The 22,093-nt window shown below is 44.9% G+C and overlaps 1 protein-coding gene and 1 long non-coding RNA gene across 3 annotated transcripts in view; one reads left to right on the top strand and one right to left on the bottom strand.

Moving 5' to 3' along the window:
• Window positions 1-20,423, bottom strand: part of LOC132381013 (ras-related protein Rab-7b-like) — a 55,402-nt gene extending 34,979 nt beyond the window's left edge. For both annotated transcript variants that reach the window (XM_059950094.1, XM_059950093.1), the window contains exons 1-4: window positions 19,998-20,423; window positions 14,400-14,461; window positions 5,321-5,447; window positions 3,685-3,903 (exon numbers count right to left, since the gene is read on the bottom strand). In XM_059950094.1, the coding sequence (XP_059806077.1) occupies window positions 3,685-3,903; window positions 5,321-5,447; window positions 14,400-14,452 (399 nt within the window). In that variant the 5' untranslated portion in view covers window positions 14,453-14,461; window positions 19,998-20,423. The remainder of the gene's footprint in view (window positions 1-3,684; window positions 3,904-5,320; window positions 5,448-14,399; window positions 14,462-19,997) is intronic.
• Window positions 14,486-16,386, top strand: LOC132381312 (uncharacterized). Its single transcript, XR_009508003.1, has 3 exons — window positions 14,486-14,553; window positions 15,999-16,041; window positions 16,262-16,386. It is a non-coding gene; the product is annotated as an uncharacterized LOC132381312 (long non-coding RNA).
• Window positions 20,424-22,093: the final 1,670 nt, after the last annotated feature.

Here is a 22,093-nt window from a genome sequence, read left to right as displayed (position 1 = left end):
GTCTGTAATACAACACTTCACACCACCTCAGTCTGTAATACAACACTTCACACCCCCTCAGTCTGTAATACAACACTTCACACCACCTCAGTCTGTAATACAACACTTCACACCACCTCAGTCTGTAATACAACACTTCACACCACCTCAGTCTGCAGTAAATCACTTCACACCACCTCAGTCTGTAATACAACACTTCACACCACCTCAGTCTGTAATACAACACTTCACACCACCTCAGTCTGTAATACAACACTTCACACCACCTCAGTCTGCAGTAAATCACTTCACACCACCTCAGTCTGTAATACAACACTTCACACCACCTCAGTCTGTAATACAACACTTCACACCACCTCAGTCTGTAATACAACACTTCACACCACCTCAGTCTGTAATACAACACTTCACACCACCTCAGTCTGCAGTAAATCACTTCACACCACCTCAGTCTGTAATACAACACTTCACACCACCTCAGTCTGTAATACAACACTTCACACCACCTCAGTCTGCAGTAAAACACTTCACACCACCTCAGTCTGCAGTAAATCACTTCACACCACCTCAGTCTGTAATACAACACTTCACACCACCTCAGTCTGAAATACAACACTTCACACCACCTCAGTCTGTAATACAACACTTCACACCACCTCAGTCTGAAATACAACACTTCACACCACCTCAGTCTGAAATACACTTCACACCACCTCAGTCTGTAATACAACACTTCACACCACCTCAGTCTGTAATACAACACTTCACACCACCTCAGTCTGAAATACAACACTTCACACCACCTCAGTCTGTAATACAACACTTCACACCACCTCAGTCTGAAATACACTTCACACCACCTCAGTCTGTAATACAACACTTCACACCACCTCAGTCTGCAGTAAATCACTTCACACCACCTCAGTCTGTAATACAACACTTCACACCACCTCAGTCTGTAATACAACACTTCACACCACCTCAGTCTGTAATACAACACTTCACACCACCTCAGTCTGTAATACAACACTTCACACCACCTCAGTCTGTAATACAACACTTCACACCACTTCAGTCTGTAATACAACACTTCACACCACCTCAGTCTGCAGTAAATCACTTCACACCACCTCAGTCTGTAATACAACACTTCACACCACCTCAGTCTGTAATACAACACTTCACACCACCTCAGTCTGTAATACAACACTTCACACCACCTCAGTCTGCAGTAAATCACTTCACACCACCTCAGTCTGTAATACAACACTTCACACCACCTCAGTCTGTAATACAACACTTCACACCACCTCAGTCTGAAATACAACACTTCACACCACCTCAGTCTGTAATACAACACTTCACACCACCTCAGTCTGTAATACAACACTTCACACCACCTCAGTCTGTAATACAACACTTCACACCACCTCAGTCTGTAATACAACACTTCACACCACCTCAGTCTGCAGTAAATCACTTCACACCACCTCAGTCTGTAATACAACACTTCACACCACCTCAGTCTGTAATACAACACTTCACACCACCTCAGTCTGCAGTAAATCACTTCACACCACCTCAGTCTGTAATACAACACTTCACACCACCTCAGTCTGAAATACAACACTTCACACCACCTCAGTCTGTAATACAACACTTCACACCACCTCAGTCTGCAGTAAATCACTTCACACCACCTCAGTCTGTAATACAACACTTCACACCACCTCAGTCTGTAATACAACACTTCACACCACCTCAGTCTGTAATACAACACTTCACACCACCTCAGTCTGCAGTAAATCACTTCACACCACCTCAGTCTGTAATACAACACTTCACACCACCTCAGTCTGTAATACAACACTTCACACCACCTCAGTCTGAAATACAACACTTCACACCACCTCAGTCTGTAATACAACACTTCACACCACCTCAGTCTGTAATACAACACTTCACACCACCTCAGTCTGTAATACAACACTTCACACCACCTCAGTCTGCAGTAAATCACTTCACACCACCTCAGTCTGTAATACACTTCACACCACCTCAGTCTGTAATACAACACTTCACACCACCTCAGTCTGTAATACAACACTTCACACCACCTCAGTCTGCAGTAAATCACTTCACACCACCTCAGTCTGTAATACAACACTTCACACCACCTCAGTCTGAAATACAACACTTCACACCACCTCAGTCTGTAATACAACACTTCACACCACCTCAGTCTGAAATACAACACTTCACACCACCTCAGTCTGAAATACTGCACAAGACTTTGCGTTGTTCTGTGCTTGCCAGTCTATCTCTGTGGAAATTCTTACTCTGTCACTATTTGGTATCTGTGTATACTAGGTTGAGTGAGCCATACAGCTTTTCTCTTTTGGAGAGAAGGATGATTTTGGACAACTTGATAGAGGTGTGTCAGATAACAAGAGGCACAGATCAAGTGGATAACCAGGGACTCTTTTCTTCAGCGAGAAATGCCTAATACTAGGTGTTATAATTTTAAGGAGATTGTTTGACAGCATAGGGGACGATGCCTGTCAGAGGCAGGGTTTTTTTTACAGAGAGTGGAGGGTACATGGAACGTCCTACTGGAGGCAGCGACATTTGGGATGTTTACTGTAGATAGGCAGATGCATGATAGAAAAATGGAGGACAATGTTGGAGAGAAGGGCTACACTTATTTGGAGTCAATTAAAATGGTGGCAAAGCATCATGGGCCGAAGGGCTTGTACTGTACCACTCCATGTTGTAGGTTCTGGGTTTCATTTACTCTGTGAACTTCACATGAGCAAAGTTCAACGTCCAAATAAAATTATTATCGAAGTATATACTGTCACCATATACGACCCTAAGATTCATTTTCTTGCAGGCATTTACAGGGAAATAAACACTATAGAACTCATAAAAACTGTGCAGTAAAGTAAATAACCAATATGCAAAAGATGACAAATTATGAAAATAAGACATAAATAATACCGAGAGCATGAGTTGTAGAGTCCTTGAAAGTGAGTTTGTAGTCCAATCACAAAAAAGAGAACATCTGTAGATGTTGGAAATCAGAGCAACACACACAAAATGCTGGAGGTACTCAGCAGGCCAGGCAGCATCTATGGAAAAGAGTACAGTCGACTGTTTGCAGATCGTCCCCAGAGAGTTGTGGGGGTCTGGAATGCACTGCCTCGGAAGGCAGTGGAGGCCAATTCTCTGGATGCTGTCAAGAAGGAGCTAGATAGGTATCTTATGGATAGGGGAATCAAGGGATATGGGGACAAGGCAGGAACCGGGTATTGATAGTGGATGATCAGCTATGATCTCAGAATGGCGGTGCAGGCTTGAAGGGCAGAATGGTCTACTTCTGCACCTATTGTCTATTGACATTTCAGGCCAAGGCCCTTCAGCAGGATGGGTACTGTTGAAGGGTCTTAGCTTGAAACGTCGACTGTACCCTTTTCTGTAAGTGAGTTTGCAGGTTGTGGAATGAAGTCAGAGTTGAGGTGAGTGAAGTTATACACACTGGTTCAGGGCCCTCATGATTGAAGGGTAGTAACCTGGTAGTGTGGGACCTAAGGCTCCTGTACCTTCTGCCTGAAAGCAGCCATGACAGGAACCACTTCACTGCACCCTGCTGTATGACAATAAGCTGGCCTGAGTCAGACTTACCTCCCTGCCTTGTTCTTCGTCGATTTTGTTGCCCAGAACGATGAAAGGAAACTCCTCCTGGCCTGCCGGCACTCTGGCCAACATCTCATTCCTCCAGCCCTCCATGGCGTAGAAGGAGTCGCGGTCAGTCACAGCAAACGTGAGCACACAGCCATCCGATCCTTTGAAGAAGGTGGACACCAAGGATTTGAATCGCTCTTGACCACCCGTGTCCCAGATCTGTGTGGGGCGAACGCAAGGACATAAGAATCTGGAGCAGGAGTCGGCCAACCACATACTCACCTGCCAAGGACTCGGTTGATAGTCCACCCTATACACAAAAGTTTCGGAACAGCTTCTTCCTCTCTGCCATCAGATACCTGGTGGACCATGAACCCTTCCTCGCTATCCTGCTTTTGACAATTGATTTTTGTAACCTGTCTACATTGCAGTGTACCACTGCCAAAGGACAACAGACTGCATGACATTTGTCCCTGATAATAAACCTGATTCTGATTCTAACTGTTCAAACAGCTTCTTCTCCTCCACTATAAGGTCCATAAACCCAAGAACACGACCTCACTATTCTGCTCTTTTTGCACTATTATTTATTTATACAGTGTATATATTCTTATTGTAATCTATATTTTTTCTTCCTGATTTACACAGTACAGTTGCCACAAAACAGCAGATTTCAGAACAGACATCAGTGACGATCAGCCTGATTCAAATTTTGATATCATGCACAGTCTGCAGTCTGCAAACAGAGCTACTGCCTCACAGCTTCAGACCTGGTTCAATCCTATTTCACCCAGTCTCTCCAGTATCCCCCCCACATGCCAAAGATGACAGAATCCATAGGTCACCGCTATTGAGTGTGTCCGTCTTTGTTTAGGTATTGGCTTTCATAAAACCTATTGCACTTCTTTATTTTCCTGTAAATGGCTGCATGTCCAACACCACTACCCCCAACCCTCCTTGTGCTTCTTAAGTGATACTATCGTACCCGCCTCAACCACTTCCTCTGGCAGCTCGTTTCATATCCTGACCACCCCCTGCGTGTAAAACGTCAGGCCTCACATAACTTCGGCGAGCTTCACCCCAACCGCATCTTCAGTAAATGACGCCTCAAGAAGGCAGCATCCATCATTAAGAACCCCCACCATCCAGGACATGCCCACTTCTCATTACTAATGTCAGGGAGGAGACACAGGAGCCCGAAGACGCACACTCAGAAACAGCTTCTCCCCCTCCGCCATCAGATTTCTGAATGGACAATGAACCTCTTTTTGCATTACTTATTTATTGTTATAGATTTCTTATTGCAACTTATAATCTATTTTTATATTTTGCACTGTATTGCTGCTGTAAAGCAATAAATTCCAAGACAATATGTCAGTGATAATAAACTTGATTCAGATTCAATTCTTTTAAATCTTTCCCCTCTCACCCTATACCTATAACCCCTAATTTTGGTCTCCCTACCCTGGGGATAAGACTGTTATCATCCAACTTATCGACAACACTCAGAATTTTAAGCATGATGGCGATTATGATGACATTCCACGTGATAGCGACAAACCTATTACCAATCCCATAACCGTATCCACCTCTGCACGGACAGTCCCACCTGGTAGGGCAGGTTGCATCTCCTCACCTGCAGCTTTACGGCCACGTTATCCACTGTGATGTGCTTCGTGAGGAGACTCACTCCAATGGTCGTCTGGTACTCATCTCGGAATCTGTTGTTGACATACCGGTTTAGGAGAGCCGTTTTACCCACGCTGCAATGAAGGGACCAGATGAAAAACCATAAACACGGGAGCAGAATTAGGCCGTTCAAATCATCATTTCTGTTCCACTATTCCAACATGGCCGATTTAACTTCCCTCTCAACCCATCTCCTGTCTCATTCCGGGCCTCCTTTGATGCCCTAAACAAGAACCTATCAACCTCCGCTTTAACTATACCTCATGACCTAGCCTCCACAGCCATGAATTCCACAGATTCAACACCTTCTGTTAAAGAAGTCTCTCATGATCTTTGTTCTAACTGGAGGTCCTTCTATTAAGAGGCTGTGCCCACCAGTCCTCGACTCTCCCACATTTTCTCCATGTCCACTCTATCTTAGCCAACCAAAGCTGGACGGGCTGGGGCTGATTTCCCTGGAGTGAAGGAGACCGAGGGGTGAATTTGCTGTGACTGTGAACAAAGTCATCAGAAAGACACAGAAGCTAGTGGATATAAAAGTCTTTATTCAGCAAAAGACACAGGTACATCGTACTCGAGACACTCTTGGAAGCAGAGGCCTGCTGATCCAATATTACATGACATTTTTATATGCCACAGATCGAAGGTAACAGCAGGACAATTCTATAGTTACAATGTACCTACAATGCTTCCTTTGGATTACATATAATTTTCAAATACCTCCACCTTCACACCACCATTCTAGACACCCAAAATGAATGTTAATCCCCGCTGACAATGCAGCTGCATTCATACACATGCAGACATCTCAGGCGAATGGGTGTTCCCTGTTTTGCAATCAAAACCAGTCCGCAGCTCCAGGAAGGCCAATGTTCAGGGCTGCATTTTAAATTCAATATACAATCCATATTCCGGTCTGAAGATTAGCTGCTGTTACAAATAGCATTCGCTATACAACTCCTGAATATGCCCTAACAGACTTAGAGGTTTTTTAAAATCATGGGGAGTATAGGTAAGGCGGAATGATCACAGTCTTTTTGTCAGGGTAGAGCACATCCACAGCTTTAAGGTGAGTGGGAAGGTTCAAAGGTTCACAGAGGGCTCTGGGTATATGGAACAAGCTGCTGAGGCAGGTACCTAACAACATCTAAAAAAATTTGACCGGCTACATGGATAGGCAAATTTGGAGGGCTGTGGGCCAAAAGCAGTCAAACAGGACTTGCTCAAGAAGACACCGTGGTCAGTATGACGAGCTGTGCTGAAGAGCCTGTTTCTGTGCTGTGACTCTCAGCAGCGTCCAACCTCGACCGAGGGAGCGTTGGTTGGTTTGCCTTCATAATAGGTGACGTGAAGTTGCATCTCTTGCATTGTGATTGTTATACAGCACGGAAACAGGCCCTTCGGCCCAACCTGTCCATTCTGACTGAGATGTCATTTAATATAGTCCCATTTGGCTCATATCCTTCTAAAACCAGGGGTTCCCAATCATCTTTATGCCATGGACCAATACCATTAAGAAAAGGGTCCATGGACCTCAAGTTGGCAGCTCCTGTCTAAACTTTTCTATCTCTGTTTGACTGAAAGTTTAGGAGGTGGTAGAATCTTGCTCAGTGCACAACAGAGCACTGGTTATGCAATGGGTTCAGTTGATGAATTTGAATAACCATATAACAATTACAGCACGGAAACAGGCCACCTTGGCCCTTCTAGTCCGTGCTGACGCTTACATTCACCTAGTCCAACTGGCCCGCACTCAGCCCATAACCCTCCATTCCTTTCCTGTCCATATACCTATCCAAATTTACTTTAAATGACAATACCGAACCTTCCTCTACCACTTCTACTGGAAGCTCATTCCACACAGCTACCACTCTCTGAGTAAAGAAATTCCCCCTCGTGTTACCCTTAAACTTTTGCCCCTAACTCTCAAATCATGTCCTCTTGTTTGAATCTCCCGTACTCTCAATGGAAAAAGCCTATCGACATCAACTCGATCTATCCCCCTCATTATTTTAAATACCTCTATCAAGTCCCCCCTCAACCTTCTACACTCCAAAGAATAAAGACCTAACTTGTTCAACCTTTCTCTGTAACTTAGGTGCTGAAACCCAGGTAACTTTCTAGAAAATCTCCTCTGTACTCTCTCTATCTTATTGACATCTTTCCTATAATTCGGTGACCAGAACTGTACACAATACTCCAAATTCGGCCTTACCAATGCCTTGTACAATTTTAACATTACATCCCAACTCCTACACTCAATAATTTCTCTTCAAATGCGCTGTCTAAAAAGTTCTATTATAAATCTGAGCAACATAACAGACCACAGATGCAGTAATCTGGAGTCAAAATAAGAAACTTCTGAGCTATTCCGCATATCAGGCAGCATTGTGGAGGGAATATGAATGTGATCCACTTTCATACAGACCTTTCATGGACATGGAGGGTCTTTGGAACTTTGCTTAATGTCAAGACAATCTCATCTTTACATGCAATCCTATTGGTGCCAGTGTAGCTTCCCCACCACTTACTAGCCCTAATTTTCAGAATGTGGGAATGTGATGGCATTGAGTTCCCTGCCTGCAAAGCCTAAATTCAAACGAAGATTTTTAAGCCCTATTCATATAGATTGAGAGGCGGGTTGGAGATGCGTCTCTGCCAAAGGAGGTGTAAGGCACTCCTTTCCTCCGTCAGCCTGCAGGTCATCTTGGGCAAGGTGTAGCACCTGCTCAGCACCCCCACCCCCAGAATCAAGATCTCATGAACAGGCGGTGGATGGTCATCCGAGCAGCCGGTGCAGATCACAGGTCCTTGTTATGTGACCACTGACGCCAGGGAGACAATCTCTGAAGAGTATTGATAATGGCTGGGGTCACCCATCTTGTAAAGACACTGCCCAGGAGAAGGCAATGGCAAACTACTTCTGTAGAAAACTTTACCAAGAACAATCATGGTCACGGAAAGACCATGAGTACCCTCACTACATGGAGTTATACTGTATCCACCTGCTTTTCAAGGACTAGCTTACTTCCCTAACTGCTGCGGTGCAGTCTAGCTGCCAATACCCACTGCTTGAGCAATAGATCCCCTCCCCCCACAAACAAGCAGAAACTTGCAGGTAACAAAGTAGTTTAAGCACAATTTATTTTATTTTTAATGATACACATAAATTTAGACAAATATTTCTTAACAGACATTTAACACACACACTGGGGATTTCTAATTTATAGGAAATTTCCAAATTACAAAAGATTTACAAACTACAAACAATTTCCAAACACAGGTACAATTCTTACAGATTAGAAGAACATGCCAGCAGGTTTCAGATGAACACGTCACCTGTGGCAGAAACCGAAGATTGAGGAATGAACTCTAGTTCTTCTTTCTGACACCCTGTCATTCCTAACAATCCCCAGAGTCTGTGATATTCATACTAGTTACGACCAACCGACATATAACCATGTGAGTGTGATGCTTATCATTCTGTAAGGAGTCTCAGTACGCGCCCCCCCGTGGAATGTGTGGGTCTCCTCTCACAGTCCAAAGACATACCGGCCAGGTTAATTGGTTATTGTAAATTATCCTATTGATTAGGCTAGGGTTAATCGTGTTTCTCGGGGGTGGGGGGGGGTGTGCTGGGGTGTATGGCTCAAAGAGCCTACTCTGTGCTCGACCACTAAGAAAAAATTGAAATGTGAAAAAAAAATCTGCATGTGATTTTTCCCAGATACTGTTGCTTTGCTGGGACAAAGTAACTCACGCAGATGGTCTTAAAAGCTTCTGGCGACAGAGATTCCAAACATCCACAATTCATGCTGGTGAGGGCTGCCCCTGAGTACACAAACATCCCAGTTTGTAACTATGTTTGATGTTCGAAGTGACATAACCCCATCGCCTTGCGTTTGACCAAGGTAGACAAGAAGTCCCTTAGCCACTTCCCTTTGCAAAGCAAACATCTTAGCAGAGAGCCACCTACTGCCGGCTATCAGTGTGCATTCTATAACACTGTTTTCAGGGCTGTGCATCCAACTTCAAAGAGATTGCTGCTTGTAATTTATGTTAAGGATTCAGATTCAGTTTATTGTCATTTAGAAACCACAAATGCAATGCAGTTCAAAAAATGAGACAACGTTCCTCCAGGATGATATCACTAAAGCACATGACAAAACAGACTACACTAGAAAATCCACATAACATTTGGCAATCCCCAATCCAGAGTCCGGAGAGGCTGCTGCGTATTAATATCGCGCTACCGTCTTACCGCTTTCCCCAGAAAGGAGCTCCAAAACCACCAGACAAAACAAGACCAAAAACTAAAGCTACACGACCTGCACAAAACCACATTGTTACAACAGTGCAAACAATAGCATAATTAAATTAAAAAACCAGACCATGGGCACAGTAAAAATAGTCCAAAGATGTTACAAGACTATAAAAATGTTAATGACTACAAAGATGTTAAAAGGACTGGAGGCTGGTTCTTGTTTACAATGAAAAGCTGAGCAAAGAATAATGACTGAAAGTGTAACTTTATCACCACTAACTCTGACCCTTTGGAAAGGTCATGCAGCTATGCTAGAAAGCTGAGGTCAGCAATAAGCCTTTCAGTCCCAGGAAAGTGAACAAACACCCAAAACAGTAGGAAACTGGAGCACCCGGAACAAACCCACGAGGTCACGTCGAGAACGTACAATTCCTCGCAGACAGCAGTGGGAATTAAACCTGCATCACTCCCACTGTAAAGTATCACATCAACTGCTACACTACCATGCTGCCCCCACCGTCCGGGCCATGCCATCTTCCCACAACGACCAAGAGGCAGGAGGTACAGAAGCCTGAAGTCTCACTCCGCCGGATCCAAGAACAGCTACTTCCCTTCAACTACTTGTTTCTTGAACTAACCGGAACGACCCTAATTACTACGGTCCAGCAGCACCATGACCACTTTCGATCACTTTGCACTAAAATGGACCGAGTACTAGTTGTTTTCTTTCTTAAAGAAGTTGTGTGTTACTTGTTAATTTTCTTGTGAATGTTGTGTATCCGAAGCTCCTTGCCTGTGACCCTGCCGCTGCAAGCGTTTCATTGCGCCTGTGTGTACTTACGTACACACATCTATTTACTGATTGATCGAGACACTGCACAGAACAGGGCCTACCAGCCCTTCGAGCCACACCATCCTGCATTCCCCCAATCTAACCCGAACCCAATCTAAACATGGGACAATTCACAAAGACCAATTAGCTCAGCAAGTGGTACGCCTTTGGACTGTGGGAGGAAACCAGAGCACCCGGGGGAATCCCATGCGTTCCACCAGAAGGATGCGCAGGCTCCTTACCGACAATGTCGAAATTGAACTCCAACCTCCAACGCCCCAAGCTGTGACGCTGTCACACTAACCGCAACACCGCCACGGCACCTCACATATGTACTTGTGCATATGACAATAAACTCAATTTTGACTTTGAATAAGGAGGGGAATAGACAATAGGTGCAGGAGTAGGCCATTCGGTCCTTCGAGCCAGCACCGCCATTCAATGTGATCATGGCTGATCATCCACAACCAGTACCCCGTTCCTGCCTTCTCCCCATATCCCTTGACTCCGCTATCTTTAAGAGCTCTATCTAACTCTTTCTTGAAAGCATCCAGAGAATTGGCCTCCACTGCCTTCTGAGGCAGAGCATTCAATAGATCCACAACTCTCTGAGTGAAAAAGTTTTTCCTCAACTCCATTCTAAATGGCCTACTCCTTATTCTTAAACTGTGGCCTCTGGTTCTGGACTCCCCCCAACATCGGGAACATGTTTCCTGCCTCTATTTGTGCGAATAGCAAAAGGGTACTCCAGACAGCAGGGGCACCCAGCACAGGGACTCAGCAAAACAGTTTTCTACTCTGTACTTGAACAACGCCAGCTGTTCCATCATCATAACACACTCAAAATGCTGGAGGTCAGGGAGCACCTATGGAAATGAATAAGCAGTCAATGTTTTAAGCCGAGACCCTGGGAAGGAAAGGGAAAGGCGGCAGGGAGGGAGATAGAGTCAAAGACTACAGAGGCGCAGCAGTGAGAGAGGGTTTCACTGGGCTCCCGTCAAAGAGAAGCTTTAAACTTCTTCAGGGTCCGCATTCCTCAAAGAGACTTTGCAGTGGAGCAGCAAATCATAGAGGCAAGAGATTCAGTAGATGCTGGGAATCCGGAGCACCACACACACAGTTCGATTCAGTGCTCCCCAGTGTGCATTACTAAGAGCGGCCTGGAGGTGGCAGCTTAGTCTGATGACTCACAACAGATCCCCCATTTGCTGCCCGATTCATCTACTTTAAATATTACCCTCTTTTCTGTTCTTAATTGTACTTATGGAGCAGGTTGACATTTCTCAGTTGGGCTGATTTTGAAATTAGAAGGAGGATCGGGATTGTTAAATGCGCGTCCAAGCAAGATACTTAAGACTAACATAATTTCCATGGGTAATAACAGTGTGGCGGTGCTACTTTCATTCCAGACTAACACACGGAAGTGAATGGTAGACAACATCAAAGCAAAACGAGGGAAGACTCAAAGCTGCAGAAATGTGGGGGTTTTTTTGAGAAGAATATCGTGAAAGGGCAGAGTAACAAATGCGGAAATGTTGTGAAAATGAAGAATAAGGAGAGACCTGATATCATCAATCAGGAAACGGCAGCTGGAATTTCTGGGGCTATCTACCGAGGGATCTCGCGGTTATGGGAAAAGGTGACGGAAGGGAAAGTCGCGGTCGACAGTACATGACATTCAAGGGTTACATCAAATAATAGACAGGCAAAAGTTTCGAAGAGTTTATTACAACTTCTCAGATTAAAGACGGCTGAAAGACCCTGATCGCCCACGTCACACGTCGCGGCACATAATGATGATGATGACTTGTATTTGGACTTTTTATTTGGATTCCTATAATTTGTTCGGCAAAATTGAGATATTCCGATTCTTTAAAAACAAACTTTCGATTTGCGTGCTGAATTAGAACTGACTTGTTAATTTTGATAAACAACACCAGTAAAATGCTGAATATCCCCGTAACCTTTGATGCCACATCCAATCAAGAACCTGTCAATCTCTGCCTTAAATAGACCCAACGATCTGACCTCCACAGCTGCACAAGGCAACAAACTTCACAAATTTACCATGTACAACCCTTAGATTCTTCTTTTTAAATTACTGAGATACAGCCCGTAATAGGCCCTACCAGCCCTCTGAGCCACGCATCCAGCAATCCCTCACTTTAATGCTAGCCTAATCACAGGGACAATTTACAATGACCAATTAACCTATCAAACAGTCACCTTTAGACTATGGAGCATGGGGAGAACAAACAAACTCTTCACAGTCAGCTGTGGGAATTGAACCTGGGTTGCCTGCACTGCAAAGCGTTGTGCTACCACACCACCCTTTTCTTGAGGGCATACTCAATAAATCCATAATAAAGTATAATCATAATAGAGTCAATGAAAGACTGCACCAACCGGCTATTCAGCCAGTGTGCATAAACTACAACAAGCTGCAAATACCAAAAGAAAGAGATTATAATAGTTATGATAATAAATAAATAAACAACAGATATTGAGAACACAAGATGAAGAGTGTTTGAAATTGAGTCTATAGGCTGTGGAACATTTCAGAGATGGGGCAAGTGAAGTTGAGCAGTTACCCCCTTTGGTTCTAGAGTCTGAGAGTCGAGGGTTAATAATTGCACCTGAACCTGGTGGTGTTAGCCCTGAGGCTCCTGTACCTTCTTCCTGTGAGAACAGAGCATGACGTGGGTGGTGAGGGACCCCGATGACGGATGCTGCTTTCCTGCAACAACGCTCCATCTAGATGTGCTCAATGGTTGTGAGGGCTTTACCTGTGATGGACCAGGCTGTATCCATTACTTTTGGTAGGCTTTTCCATTCCAGGGTAATGGTGTTTCCATACCAGGCAGTCATATATACTCTCCGCCACATCGATAAAAGTTAGTCAAAGTTTTAGATGTCATGCTGAATCTCTGCAAACTCCTGAAGAATTAGAGGCAATTTCTTCATAATTGTACTTATGGGCTGGGCCCAGGACAGGTCCTCAGAAATAACAACACTGAGGAATTTAAAGTTGTTGACCCTCTCCACCTCCGGTCTGGCTCTTGCACCTTCAGTTTCCTCTTTCTGAACTCAATAACCAGTTCCTTGGTCTTGCTGACATTAAGTGAGAGGTTGCCGTTATGACACCACTCGGCCAGATTTTCAGTCTCCCTCCTATGTCACATCTTTGATTCAGACTATGATAGTGGTGTTGTCAGTTACCCTGAATATGGCATTGGAGCTGTGCATGGCCACTTCAAGGTTAAATGTCTTGTGCATTCAGAGATGCTCTTCTGCACACTATTGTTGTGACATGTGACTATTTAAGTTATTCTCACCTTCCTGTAAACTTGAACCAATCTGACCATCTCCTTTGACCTCCCTCGTTAACAAGGCAGTTTTGCACTCAAAAATGCTGCTCATTGAATGCTTTTGTTTCTTGCCCCATTCTCTGTAAACTCTAGAGACTGTTGTATGTGGAAATCCCAGGAGATCAGCAGTTTCTCAGATACTCAAACCACCCTGTCTGGCACCAACAATCATTCCATGGTCAAAGTCACTTAGATTCCTTCCCCCATTCGGATATTTGGTCTGAACCTCTTGACCATGTCTGCATGCTTTCACGCATTGAGTTGCTGCCACGTGATTGGCTGATTAGATGTTTGCATCAAAGAGTAGGTGTACAGATGTAGACACTGAGTGTAAACTGCATGCCAACTGTGTGAATTACAAGGCTGATTGTTTGTGCTTGGACATTTTACCAATTAAGTGTTGCTGCATTCATCTTCCCATGATGTTGTCTTAAAATTGCTTTTCGTTTATGCAATACCCACCCCCGCCCCCAATCCCCTTCTCCTTGTCACGGCCTTCCCCAAATTTCCCTGGAATACCTCCACAGGAAAGTAGGTAAGAAAAGATAAATTTGCTACTCACTCCACAGAGCCAATGATGATTATTTTCAGGTTCACAGTTTTGTTGGTGCTCATCTAGGGTATCTGCAAAACAAACAGAGGGGACTGCTTCAGCAGCGTGAACATCACAGAAGACCAGCAGAGTTATCTGCTCGTTACACAGCGAGCGCTATGCGGTAAGGGCCCTTCTCATAACGTGAAGCAGCCAGGTGAGCCCGCGCTTCACCTGTGAGCCCGTCAGGTTTGTCTACTCTGCGGCCTTCTCTAACCAGTGAGACTCAGCCTAGATCGGCGGACCACTTCGCCAAGCACCTTCACTCCGTCAATCACAAAACTCAGGATTTCCTGGTGGTTACTCATTCCCATTCCCATTCCGGCATTTAGGTCCACGGACTTCTCTCCTGCCAAGATGAGGCCACTCTCCGCTTGGAACATGAACACCTCATGTTCCATCTGGGTAGCTTCCAACCTGATGGCATGAACATCGATTTCTTTAACCTCTGATAATTTTTCCCACCCACCTCCCCATCCTCTCCTTTTTGTACTCCACATTTCCCTCTCATCCCTTTGCTTCTCCTCACATGCCTATCAATGCCCTCCAGTGCCCCTCCTCCTCCATTTCTCCCACTGTCCACTCTCCTATCAGATTACTCCTTCTTTAGCCCTTTAGTTCTTCCACCTATCACCTCCCAGCTTCTTACTCAACACACCCCCCCACCTACTTACTACCTCACTTGGTCTCACCTAATAGCTTGTACTCCTCCCCCTCCCCACACAGGCTTATTCTGGCTTCTTCCTGTTTCCTTTCCAGTCCTGAAGAAGGACCTCGGCCCAAAACATTATCTGCTTTTCCCTCTCCATAGATGCTGCCCGATCTGCTGAGTTCCTCCAGCCCGTTGGGTGTGTTGCTCTGGATTTCCAGCATCTGCAGAATCTCGTGTCAATATTTGATGTAATGTCACGAGGACGTTATCAGCTCCTGGTGTGCTGTGGGACCATGCTGCCTACAGTGTAGAATAGGCCACACAATAGCATAGTGGCTAGCTGATTGCTTTAAAGCCACAGTGATCAGGCCACTGTCAAAGGTTATTGGGAGAAGACAGGAGAATGGGGTTGAGAGGGATAATGTCATAGAATCATAGAAAAATGCAGCACAGCGACAGACCCTTTGGCCCATTTAGGTTGTGCCTAACAATCCAAACTGCCTAGTCCCTTCAACCTGCACCCGACCCATGGCAACCTATCCATGTACCTATCCAAACTTCTCTTAAGCGTTGAAATCCAGCTCACATGCACCACTTGTGCTGGCAGCAATGCTGGATTAACCTCGTAGCAAAAGTAGCATATGCTACAAGCCCCGCATTTTCGAGGGCCCCGCACTAAATGCTTGCAAGCTGCAGTCTGGTGAAATCGGCAACTCACGACGATCTGGCAACGTTGTTGTTTTCGTGTCGGGGGAGCTGCGTGCTGCGCGGTATGTGTGTGCGGGCGTGCGTTGGCTCCTTGCTGTGTCGTGGTGACTTATGTGCTCCCAAGCCGCTGCAGCGTGCGACAAGGGATGTGCAACTCGACAGTTTTATGTGACCCAGTTCATGATTCATCATTGTTTTCCTGATTTTAGGTGGTCCGAACCAGCTCAGGAACGTACAAGATCAGATTAGACTGTGAGTTTCAACCTGAAATGAGTTTCAATAAGCAACTAAACAGATCATTTTCATAACACTATTCCTAGTTGGTTGTTGAGTGCATGTGATCCTCATGCACTCATAACCACAACAGCCACATAAACTTGTTATTGTTCACTAGTCTTTGTTGATACTGCTACTTAGCTTTGTAACATAAACTATTTGTTTTTAAATGCATATTTCATTTGCATTGGTGAAGGGCCAGACAATCTAGATGATTGTGATCGTGAATATTGGATCGCCAAGGGAAGTGATGAATGTCAATACGCTGAGAGTGACTTCTCTTCATCCATGCGATTGTATGACAATGAAAAGAAACCTCGGCACTGTCATACATCTTATTTTACATATGTTCATAAACCTACAAATGAGCAACATGCACAAAATTGGTTCTGCTATTCAGAAAACAATGGAAGCCTATTCTGTTTCCCATGCAAGGTTATGACTTCAGGATGTTCATCAAAGTTCAGTGAAGAGGGGTTTAATGACTGGAAAAATGCAAGCAATCTATTACGTCGACATGAAGAAAGTTCCTCACACAGCCAAGCTTTAATTTCACTGTCGATGCGCAAAAACAAAGCTAAACGTGTTGTCCTTCCCACCTTGTGAAAGAAATGGAGACCGAACAAACGTTTTGGTGCACACTTCTTGAGCAAATAATTGAAGTTGTAAAGTTTTTAGCAGAACAAGGCCTTTCATTTCATGGTAATGATGAATCTGTTGGCTCGCCTCATAATGGAAATTACTTGGAGTTGTTAGAATTACTGGCCAAGTTCGATCCTTTTCTGGCAGAGCATATAAATCCTTATGCAAACAAAGGAAGGGGGCATAAATCATACCTATCTAAAACAACATGTGAGGAATTCATCAATCTGATTGGATCCAGCATACTGGATCACATTATCGGTAAAGTGAAGAAATACAAGTAATATTCTGTTTCATTGTATTCTGCTCCAGATATATCTAATGTGGACCAGCTTTGACTGTGCATTATGTTTTACGGTCTGGACCTGTTGAAAGATTTGTGAAGTTTTTGGATATGGAAGGTCATAGTGCTGAACAGCTGGCTCAAAGTTTACTTGACTTTTTAAAGGAAAATGACATTGATACAAAAGACTGCCGTGGTCAAAATTATGACAATGCCAGCAACATGAGTGGCAAGTATAGTGGCTTGTGAGCACGAATTAAAGAGCTGAATGAGTTTGCGGATTACATTCCATGTTTTGCACATTCACTAAATTTGGTTGGAAAATGTGCTGCTGAATCTTGTCAAGAAACATTAATTTTCTTTCAATTTGTAGAAAGCCTGTACACATTTTTTTCTGCTTCTTCTTATCAGTGGGATCTCCTTTCTGCTGCACTATCTGATGGTGGTGCTCATTCGCCCATTGTGAAAAGAATGTCAGATACCAGCTGGTATGCTCGTGCAGATGCAACAAAAGCACTTTTACACAGCTTTTCTGTAATAAAACAAGTCTTGGATGACATTTCAAATAACAATGATCAGAAGGAAGAGTGTCGACAACAGGCCTGTGGACTATTTTCAACCATGACGAAGTTGGAAACAGGAATAATGGTCATATTGTGGGATCAAGTTTTACAGCGTTTTCAAATGACCAGTGCTTCTTTGCAATCTTCTAGCCAAGACTTGAACACAGCTTGTGCACTCTATGAATCCTTGCATAGACATCTTCCTTGTTCATCCCTTCCCACCGATCTCCCTCCTGGCACTTATCCTTGCAAGCGGAACAAGTGCTACACCTGCCCTTACACTTCCTCCCTCATCACCATTCAGGGCCCCAGACAGTCCTTCCAGGTGAGGCGACACTTCACCTGTGTGTCGGCTGGTGTGGTATACTGCATCGGGTGCTCCCGGTGTGGCCCTTTATATATTGGTGAGACCCGACGCAGACTGGGAGACCGTTTCGCTGAACACCTACGCTCTGTCCGCCAGAGAAAGCAGGATTTCCCAGTGGCCACACATTTTAATTCCACGTCCCATTCCCATTCTGATATGTCTATCCATGGCCTCCTCTACTGTCAAGATGAATCCAAACTCAGGTTGGAGGAACAACACCTTATATACCGGCTGGGTAGCCTCCAACCTGATGGCATGAACATTGACTTCTCTAACTTCCGTTAATGCCCCTCCTCCCCTTCTTACCCCATCCCTGACATATTTAGTTGTTTGTTTTTTTCTCTCTCTCTGCCCATCACTCTGCCTGTTCTCCATCTCCCTCTGGTGCTCCCCCCTCCTTTCTTTCTCCCGAGGCCTCCCGTCCCATGATCCTTTCCCTTCTCCAGTTCTGTATCACTTTCGCCAATCACCTTTCCAGCTCTTAGCTTCATCCCACCCCCTCCGGTCTTCTCTTATCATTTTGCATTCCCCGTCCCCCCTCTACTTTCAAATCTCCTTTCGGTTAGTCCTGATGAAGGGTCTCGGCCCGAAACGTCGACAGTCCTTCTCCCTATAGATGCTGCCTGGCCTGCTGTGTCCCACCAGCATTTTGCGTGTGTTGTGTGAATTTCCAGCATCTGCAGATCTCCTCGTGTTCAAGCTATGTGGTCTACTTGTTCTGACATTGAGCAAACAGCCAAGGATCTGACTAAGTGTGAAGATTATCAACAGCAAACTCGAAGAAAACACTAGCAAAATGATGCATATGATGATCTCAGAGGTTCCAGCACTCTTGATCCACTTGTTGAATCTCAAATGCCTTCTCAGAAGTTCAAAAGCCGAACATTTCTTGCCATTATTGACAGCTTGCTTTCTGCCCTGTCAAAAAGGCAGAAAGCTTATCTAAAGGTGAATGGTGTTTTTGGATTCCTTCATCAGTTACAGTCGTTTACACCTGAAGAGATCGTAGAGGTCATCAAATCTTATTAAATCATATCCGGGAGATCTGGAAGAAAGTCTTGATGAAGAATTTGTGCAGTTTACTGAACTGTTGAAAACTGATCTTGCTTCTCATATTGGCACCAAACAAGAGCTTGGGGAGTTATAGTTGTACCGTTTGATAACTGACAATTCTTTGGAGTCATGTTTTCCAAATGTAGAAAATGCCTTGCGCATCTATTTGTCACTCATGGTTACCAGCTGCAGTGGAGAAGGCTCATTCTCAAAACTGAAAAGGATTAAAAATGAACTAAGGAGCACCATGGGTCAACACAGACTGAACAATCTCACTCTGATGAACCTTGAACATGGAATTCTGCGTGAAATAGACAATTCCAGTATCACCAACAAACTTGCTCGTGCCAAATCTAGAAAATGTAACTTTTAAATTGTAGTTTTACTTTTGACATTTGAAATTGATACCTACATGTCAGTAATACTATTACTGAAATGTCAGACCTGTGTTATATTATCTGGCTGTATAGCAAATGAAAAAATTGAATTACTTTACTACGCAAGTAAATAATTTATTTTTTAATACTTACGTGCTTTTTAAAAATTCTGGGCCCCTTTATAATATATGCTACAGGCCCCGCACTAGCTTAATCCAGCCCTGGCTGGCAGCTCGATCCACACCCTCACAACCCTCTAAATAAAAAAGTTTCCCCTCATGTTCCCCTTAACCCATGACCTCTGGTTGTAGTCCCATCCGACCTCGACAGGCTTGCATTCACCCTATCCATACCCCTGACGGTGGAATGGCGGAGCAGGCGTGATGGGCTGAATAGGGAAATTCTGCTCCTATGTCTTAAGGACAAGACATGGGGGAGCTGACACCAGAACATCCCCGGACCGCGTTTCACTAGGCTTTGACGCTCCAGCTGACCTAACCTTGCTGCTCCGCCTGGGGGGGCAGCTGTGAACGGATTGCTCCGCTGCCCGGCGGACCCCAGCAGCTGAAGAAACAGAGGGGGAGAGGTTCGGAGAGTGGAGGAGACCAGAGAAGCCTGTGAAAGTGCAAGCGGCAACTTGTACTCACAGTTTTGGCACATTCCTATTCGGCGAAAGCGGGGCAGTCAGCAAGTTGCACTCGGCCTCGGCGGGAGCGGAACCCTGGTTACGATGAATGAAGTGTAAACAGGCTCGGCGACTGATGAACTGTCAGACAGAGGTCCTTGTCAAACTCGCGGCGAGGACTGGCCTGCTCGGTTCCGATTACACCGCTTTAGGGCGTGCACTGGGGTGTTTCCCCGCGAACAGCTTCTGGCACACTGCAGCAGAATGGAACAATATTATCGGCAGCAAAGGGACTGTCTGCCGGCGTTGTGCAATCAGTGTGAAACACTGCACTTCTCCACATGCACATATTACTGAATCAGGCCCCCTCAATCCGGTGCCGGCTCTAATCTTCCCACTCAGTGGCTTAAGAGTGAGAGCCGAGAAGTTTGAGGGGAAACTTCTTCACTCAGAGGGTCGGAGGAGAGAGGAACTAGTGGTGCATATGAGCTCGATTGTAGCACTTAAGTTTAGATAGATACGTGGATGGCAGGGGGTATGGGTTGGGAGTAGGCATTTTAAACGGTTTTGGCATGGACTAGATGGGTTGAAGGGCCTTTGTGCGCTGTATGACCCCGTGATTCCTTCCCCCCTTCAGACATTGTGTTCAGGTCACCTCATTATAGGAAGGATGTAGAAAGTTTAGAGGGGGTGTCGGGGAGAGTTAGCAGGATCGTAAACACAAAATACTCTGCAGATGTTGCATGTTGAGTTATCAGGACGCTGCGTGGATTAGACAGCATTTCCTAGGAAGAAAGTTTGAGCAAGCTTTTCCCTTTGGAGGAGGATGAGAGGTGTAGGAGATTATTAGGCATTTCTAATGATATAGACTGGGCAGAGAGCACCTTTTCCCCAGGGTTCCAGCTGTTACTATGGAAGACATGATGAGCAGCATGTTGGGTAGTGGCTAGCACAACGCTTTACAGTACCAGCAACCCAGGTTCAATTCCCGCTGCTGCCCTGCCATTCACCCCTGACCACGTGGGTTTCCTCCCACAGTCCAAAGACGTACCAGCTGGTTGGTTAATTGGTCATTGTAAATTGTCTCGTAATTGGGCTAGTGTTCATTCAGGGGGGTTGCTGGGCAGGCACACAGAAGGGCCTACTTCACGTTGTAGCTCAATAAATAAGTAGTGTTAAGGCAAGTGGAGGAAAGTTTAAGGAAGATGTCAGAGGTAGTTTTTTTAACATAGGGAGTGGAAAGTGATGGAAATGCACTGCTGGAGACATTAGAGATCTTAATAGATCCTTAGATGGGCACATGGATGAAAAAAAAAGTGGCCAATGACCCAAGTTCAATTCCACCACTGTGGATAAGTTTTTACATTCGCTCTGTGACTGTGTGAGATTCCCATGGAGGATCCGGTTTCCTCCCACATTCCCGAGATTTGTAGTTAATTGGTCACATGGGTGCCATTGGGCTCACTGGGCTGCAAGGACCCGTTACCTTGCTGTATGTCTAAATCAGTAAAAATATTAAAAATGGAGGGCTGTGGGAAGGTTTGACTGGCCGTGGAGTAGATTAAAAGGTCAGCACAGCATTGTGGGCTGAAGGGCCTGTGCTGTGATGTTCTGTGTTCAATAATCCACATAGCAAAATTTCCACCAGGCTCACCAAGGCCCTCCTGAGCTGGTCTGTCCAGAGTGACCGCTCAGTGTATGTTTCTGGCCTCCTGCTGGTGTAGCCCATCAAGGTTTGATGTGTTGTGCATTCAGAGATGCTCTTCTGCACACCACTGCTGTAATGTGTGGCTATTTGAGTTACTGTCAACTTCCTGTCAGCCTGAACCAGTCTCCTCTGACCTCTCTCATTAACAAGGCACTGCTGCTCACTGGATTTCTTGTGCTTTTCGCACCATTCTCTGTAAACTCTAGAGACTGTTGTGTGTGAAAATCCCAGGAGATAAGCAGTTTCTAAGATCATCCTGTCGGGCACCAACAATCATTCCACGGTCAAAGTGACTTAGAGGACATTTCTTCCCCCATTTACATATTTAATCTGAACAACAACTGAACCTCTTGACCATGTCTGCATGCTTTTATGCTTTGAGTGGCGGTCACACGATTGGCTGATTAGAT

This window comes from Hypanus sabinus, chromosome 25 (genome assembly GCF_030144855.1).
Source record: "Hypanus sabinus isolate sHypSab1 chromosome 25, sHypSab1.hap1, whole genome shotgun sequence".
Classification (NCBI taxonomy): domain Eukaryota; kingdom Metazoa; phylum Chordata; class Chondrichthyes; order Myliobatiformes; family Dasyatidae; genus Hypanus; species Hypanus sabinus.
The sequence above is the reverse complement of the archived record's forward strand: the minus strand, read 5'-3'. Positions and strand labels throughout refer to the sequence as shown.